This window comes from Falco peregrinus, chromosome 5 (genome assembly GCF_023634155.1).
Source record: "Falco peregrinus isolate bFalPer1 chromosome 5, bFalPer1.pri, whole genome shotgun sequence".
Lineage (NCBI taxonomy): Eukaryota > Metazoa > Chordata > Aves > Falconiformes > Falconidae > Falco > Falco peregrinus.
Genome location: NC_073725.1, coordinates 68,705,145 through 68,710,856, shown reverse-complemented (window position 1 = coordinate 68,710,856; position 5,712 = coordinate 68,705,145). Strand labels below are relative to the sequence as shown.

Here is a 5,712-nt window from a genome sequence, read left to right as displayed (position 1 = left end):
TACTCTGACGTGTATGGGAAGAAATAATTCATTGACCAAGTTGAAAAAAAAGAAAAGCTTTTAGTGCAAATTAGAAACCTGTATTTGTTACAATTTCAACAGGAAGCAGCAGCTTCTGTTCTGTGCAAGTACTGACTCCTTGTTTACATAATTGCTCATCCAACAGCTGCCTTCAGATGTAGCTGCTTCACTATATTGAAGTTTCACAGCCACACAAACTTTATGTAATTAGGCCAACAAGTTCAAGGTTACAATGATACAAATCGAATTTCTTCCTCAAACTGCCCTTAAAGCCAGGTCACCCTCTGTCAACCTCCCCAGCCAGAACAGCCTTGGCTTATTTCTTACTTTTAACTGGGCGATACACTAGGGAACTAGATTTCTACAGTATGCCTTGGCCACAGTCTAATATTCTTAGACCTCCCCACAAAAGTACTACAGAGATTTCATTTTTTTTCCACATTGCAATATTTTATTCTAACTTATTTGCTTGTTCAATTGACCTATATATAAAAATCACGTCACACTGCTCAAAGCTCTTCATCTCCACCACTCCTGTCAGTCCACGGCTGTCCTTCTTGATCTTCTCTGATGATGTGTCTCATTGCTGAAATAAAAATTAAAACAATGAATTTGAAGGTGAAGAATGTGGGAAATCTCACCTAGAAACTACTGGTCAGACTCCTGCCTGGAGAACAGCACTGTAAAACCAGTAACAGAGCCAAACTTTTTTTTTTTTTCCAGGAAAAGATGTGGGGGCGAGAAGCACACTGAAGAGACGTTACCTGGTTGGCATACTCGCATCTCGGTCCTGCTTCCTCGGAACACATACTCTCCTGTCCTCAGAATCCCCACTCAGCTTCTGCGTTGAGTGTCCATCTTCTCTTCAGCCTGCCAAAGCAGAGATGCATTAATAAAAATATCAAACAGAGACTTTTACATTGCCACCCGCCTCCCCCCCCAACACAAGTCACATCGGATACGAGGGTTTCACAAGCCATTCGCTGAACCCATCACATCACAGAAGCACAGTCTGGGAAAACTGTTCCAGGGCTGGCTGATGCCTTTGATATGCCAGCCAATGTATCATTTGATCCCTAAGCAGAGAGTTAACCACTTTGACATGGCTGCTTAGGAGGTGTGGGCTATGGGAAAAAGTTAATGGCAACAAGTAGGATGGCAAAGAAAGCTACAATTAAAGTGAGCAACTTAATGAAGTCTAGGAAGATTCTCAATAGATGAACACATATCAAGTCAGGGAATTCGTTTCCCATCTTGCTTCCATACCTACTAGCAAGACATGACTGCATGCCCAACTCTGATCTGTGGAACTGAAGTTGTGCCACAAGCCAAAGGTTGCATACGGCATGGGTTAAAATTTTTCCATCAGTTGACCAAAATTGTCAAAAGGAATATTTTCACAGGTACATTAGACTTTCAAATGAGCTCTCAACAAGAGGAAGGATGCGGACATGAGCAAAAGGAGTTACCTCGAATTACAGGACTATTTCCACATATGAACTAGCCAAGAGAGCAGCTTTCGTCTCAGAGGTTTCTGTTGGAGGCACAACACTTCTTTTCTCCAAGGACACTGCAGTTTCCATATGCTAGCAAAGAATTCTTAGAACTTGTAAGGCAATGACAAAGCTAGCTAATTACGGCAATTTACCTACCATTGAACACTCCTGTCAAGCTAGTAACTAGTCCAGTTACTAAAGGACTGATTCTTCACTACAGCTTTTCAATATAGGCTATTTCAGTGTTTTAAGGAAACATCAATTATCCTACCTAACACTAGCATTCCCTCCACTTCTGACTTTAGGCTTCAAGTACTTGCACATCCTAAGGTATACACTTTCAGTCCTCTGCCTCTAGACAAGTTCTGACTATTCTTGTGTGAAAGTATGTTGACGAATTCACATGCCAAGACCGGTTTAAGATTAAATTCTAGCAACTGGTCAATAAATCTGGCTTGCTCTTACACTATCACTAGTCTTCTCCTCTCCTCTGGCATTCCCTATCGCTTAGGCTGTTCTTCATCTTCGAAGATTGTGTTGTGCAATGAAATGTAAATGTCAGGAACAGAGTTCATTTCAGACGGTCTTTTAATAGGCTTCGTAAAGCCAAAGAAAACTGTATACAAGAATCCTTTACCACTTCAAATACAATATCAATGGAATATGCATATTTCTTCCAGTAAAAAAGGACAATATAAATAAACATTTTCAAGAACCTCTTTTATGGTAAGTTTGCAAGTCTATTTCTGGGTAATTTACATCATTACAACAGTAAAAATACCGTTATGCAGGTTGAACATACAAGCAAGTTTCTCTTTAGATATATCAAGGTGGTTTGCCTTCCAATTTGTACCCAGGCTGCATTCCTACCTTGCTACACTAAAGGAATGTTACAAAAGACGAAGGTAATGCACTTAAAAAAAGTCCACAGCTTGTTCAGCTTCCAGTGAACATTGAATTAAAGGTCCTTTCTATCTCAAAAGAAACTGAATTGGGGCCCCAACTTCACAACTTTAAAAAAAACACCTTGGCTCATCACGAAGGGTAAAATAAAATCTGAAATGCTTTCAAAAAAAGATTAAAAACACTTGAAAGCAGAGCTTTCTTAAAGAAAAGTCTAATTAGACCATCTCATATCAGAAGCTGTCAGGCTGTGTTTGACAAGATTAGAACTGATAATACTACAAAAGTGAAAATACAAGTAGATGTACTACACAATAACGATTTCAGCGAAGCTCCAAAAATCTTTATAAATACAGCCATTGGAAGGACGATCTTGAGTCAGGAAGGATTTTTACTCGTTGTGTGTAGCTGAGGACAAGAAGCAGGCACAATTGTAAAGGCACTGAAGCATAGACAAGTTCCAGCATTTTACTCCCTTGCATTATTTCAGAAGCTAGTGCTAGTTCGCTACATCGTAAAGAGAACTCCCCCACCCTTGATTAAAGTTTGTTAGGGCATCCGAGTTTTGTCTTAGTCTCAAGCTCGAGGAACGCATTTTAAAAACTTGCTTTGCCTTAGATCCAAGCAACTCCTACACATGCATTACAAATTAGAAATTTAAACGGCACAACCACGTCCAAAGCCTGACAGATTGGTTCTTACGGGCAAGAGCAGAAAACAGTGGTACAGTCCAACTGAGCCTTTCAGTATTTCCAGATTCAAGTACAGGGTCAGAAGGTTTAGAGTTCCTACAGCATACGTACTCATCATTCCCATTTGAACCAAGACTTACCGTAACTGTCATAGCTGTCTCTGTAGGACCCTCCTGAAGACCTGTCACCATAGCCACCTTGACTCCTGCTGTTAGAAAACATTCACGTGCTTTGTATTTGCTCAGTTGTTTCCAGAGCCTACTGACACTTACGTCAAACAGGCAATGGGCTCAAAAGAGTTTCACAACAACCCACTAGTGGTTGTGATGACTTTACCTGCTATTATAGTAGTCTCTGGAGCCATTGTATCCTCCACTTCTGGAATCAAATCTGCTTCCGCCATAACCTCTGTCTCCACCTCCTTGAACAAACACCAGACCATGTTGGTTGTTCTTTTTAAGCACTGTGACAAATACCATGACCACTTCATGCACCGCGAGTCAGGTCATTGAAACACACTCACCTCTAGAGAAGCCACGGCCCCGACCTCTGCCCCCACGGAAAAAACCTCTGCCCCCAGAAGTGCCCCCTCTGTAGCCACGAGATCTGTTCTCTGAAGATTTTCCAGCCTGATCAACTCTGATCTGACGTCCATCTACGGACTAAAGAACAGAAAAACAATAAGCCAACTCAATACTTAAATAGCAAAACACATGTACAAGGAGTTACACACCTTCACCGTCAGCTAAACAGTGCCAGAATTCGCTAGTTCTTACCATTATTTCATGTCACAACTAGACCAACTAACTAAGTAAATTCACATTCACACAGCACATACAGCTGTTCCTGTAACATCACTGGTTTTCAGTTAGAGAGGTTAGGTCACAAATCATTAAGAAATTATTTTTCAGGATTCTGTTACTACACCTTAGAAAATACAGAATCTGCCCCAAGGCCTCCTTACCTTTCCGTTCATTGCCATCATTGCATCTTTAGCATCATCTATGTTTTCAAAAGTAACAAAGCCGAAACCTCTGGACCTCTGAGTCTCTCTGTCTTTCACCACAACAACTATACGGGCAGGAGACAAAAAGAGAAAACGCATCAGCACCTGTGCAAGCCGATAAATTTGTGGAGAAGGTCACAGCTTGCTATTGCAATTTTACCTTCAGAAATTTGTCCGTATTTAGAGAAGACTTGTTCCAATGACTGCTCGTTGGTGTCAAAACTCAGTCCACCGACAAAGAGTTTTCCCTCATCTGATGCCATTCTGACCTGCAAAATCAATGTATCAGGGGGTCGGTCAGCGTATCAAAAGATGTAATTTCATGGCGTCTGGAAAATTCTATCTGTTTCAACACCACAAGAACGCGGTTCCGTCCTTGTAGGGCCCACACACTGGCACTCCAGGGAAGCGGTGCTGCGCATGGCGGAGGCACAGCCCGCAGAGCCGCTCCGGCCGCAGCGCCTCCCCGGGAAGGGGGCCCGGGCCCCCAGGCCTGCGGCAGAACGCCAGGCGGGCCGCACCGCGCAGGCCGCCCGGACAGCGGCAGGGGCCAGGGGCCGCCTCCCGCCCGCTGAGGCCTCGGCCCTCGGCCCGCTCCCCGCAGCGGGGCCCCGGGTCGCGCCGCCCCCCTCCCCCCCCCCAGGCCCGGCGCCCCGCGGCTGCCAGCGGCCCTGTGCGCAGGCGCGCCCCGCGGCGTCGACCCCCGCCCGGGCGCGGGACCCCCGCCCCGCCCTCGGGCCCGCCCCCCGCGCGCAGGCGCAGCCCGCCGCCCCTCCTCCCGCCCGCCGCCATTTTGCACGGCCGAAGCTCGTCGCCATTTTGTTTCCGAGGGCGCGCTTCTCCCCTCCCCCGGCTCCCTCCCCCCACGGCAGTCGGCCGGGACGGCTTCGCCGGGCTCCCCGCGGCCACAGGGGACACCCGTGGCGCAGGACGGGCGCCCCGCTCCCAACTCCCCCCAGGCAGCGAGCGAGACCGCAATTTCAAAAACACGTTTCCTCCAGCTCCGGCGCCCCGAGGCCCCCCCCCCCGGCCGCAGCCCGCCCACCGCAGCGGGCGCCTTACCGGTGCCTGGAGGCGCGAGGTCCACACAGCACTTCAAAGCTTCGGCGCGATGTACGCTGAGGCTGGCGGGGCGGCGGCTTATAAGCGCCCGCGCCCTGCCCCGCCCACCCTATGAATACGCAGATTAATCCCCCCACCGCAAGGCGGGGCGAGTGACGCCACTAAAGCGCTGCCGCCGCCGCACCCGTTGATTGGGCCGGGTGCTCTTAATATTCATGAGCCGCGGCGAGGGCCGCGGGCAGTGGGCAGCGAAAACAAAAATGCTGCAGCCCCTCGCCCACTCCGCCCACCAGGGGGCGGGGCCCGGGGCGCGCCGCGGATTGGTCGGGAGCGCGGAGACCGTTGGCCGGGGGAGCCCCTGTGAGAAGAAAGGAAGTGGAGACAGCCGATTGGCCGGCGGCCGCTCTCGCCCCGCCCTCCCTGGTGGCCGCACGCCGAGGGGGGCGTGTCCGCGCTGCCCCAGTTTCGCGCCCTTCGCGGCAATGCGGCGGCTGCTGCAGACAAAGGGGCCGCCTGAGGGGCCGCCGCCATC

General features: G+C 48.6%; 1 protein-coding gene across 6 annotated transcripts; it reads right to left on the bottom strand.

The window, feature by feature from the left end:
• Window positions 1-336: 336 nt before the first annotated feature.
• On the bottom strand, window positions 337-5,327 carry CIRBP (cold inducible RNA binding protein). Of its 6 annotated transcripts, none has more exons than XR_008747206.1 (8): window positions 5,181-5,327; window positions 4,279-4,387; window positions 4,077-4,183; window positions 3,636-3,774; window positions 3,449-3,533; window positions 3,253-3,320; window positions 786-891; window positions 337-607 (listed from the first exon to the last, which is right to left on the bottom strand). XR_008747206.1 is itself a non-coding variant. In XM_055803953.1 (7 exons), the coding sequence occupies exons 2-7, from the start codon at window positions 4,379-4,381 to the stop codon at window positions 2,812-2,814; spliced, it is 519 nt and encodes a 172-aa protein (XP_055659928.1). In that variant the 5' UTR covers window positions 4,382-4,387; window positions 5,181-5,326; the 3' UTR covers window positions 2,088-2,811. The 6 variants fall into 6 exon arrangements, 4 of the variants coding, with proteins under 4 accessions (XP_055659928.1, XP_055659929.1, XP_055659926.1 ...); XR_008747207.1 differs by having other exon boundaries at window positions 3,253-3,317; window positions 5,181-5,326; XM_055803953.1 differs by lacking the exons at window positions 337-607; window positions 786-891 and adding an exon at window positions 2,088-2,828 and having other exon boundaries at window positions 5,181-5,326.
• Window positions 5,328-5,712: the final 385 nt, after the last annotated feature.

Excerpts from the sequence above, each read along its gene's own strand:
- CIRBP (XM_055803951.1), bottom strand. The coding sequence starts at position 4,381 with ATGGCATCAGATGAGGGAAAACTCTTTGTCGGTGGACTGAGTTTTGAC. Across the intron at positions 3,534-3,635 it reads GGGCCGTGGCTTCTCTAGAG|GAGGTGGAGACAGAGGTTAT; the intron begins GTGAGTGTGTTT and ends TGTTTGTTCAAG. Across the intron at positions 3,321-3,448 it reads AGAGACTACTATAATAGCAG|CAGGAGTCAAGGTGGCTATG; the intron begins GTAAAGTCATCA and ends GTTTTCTAACAG.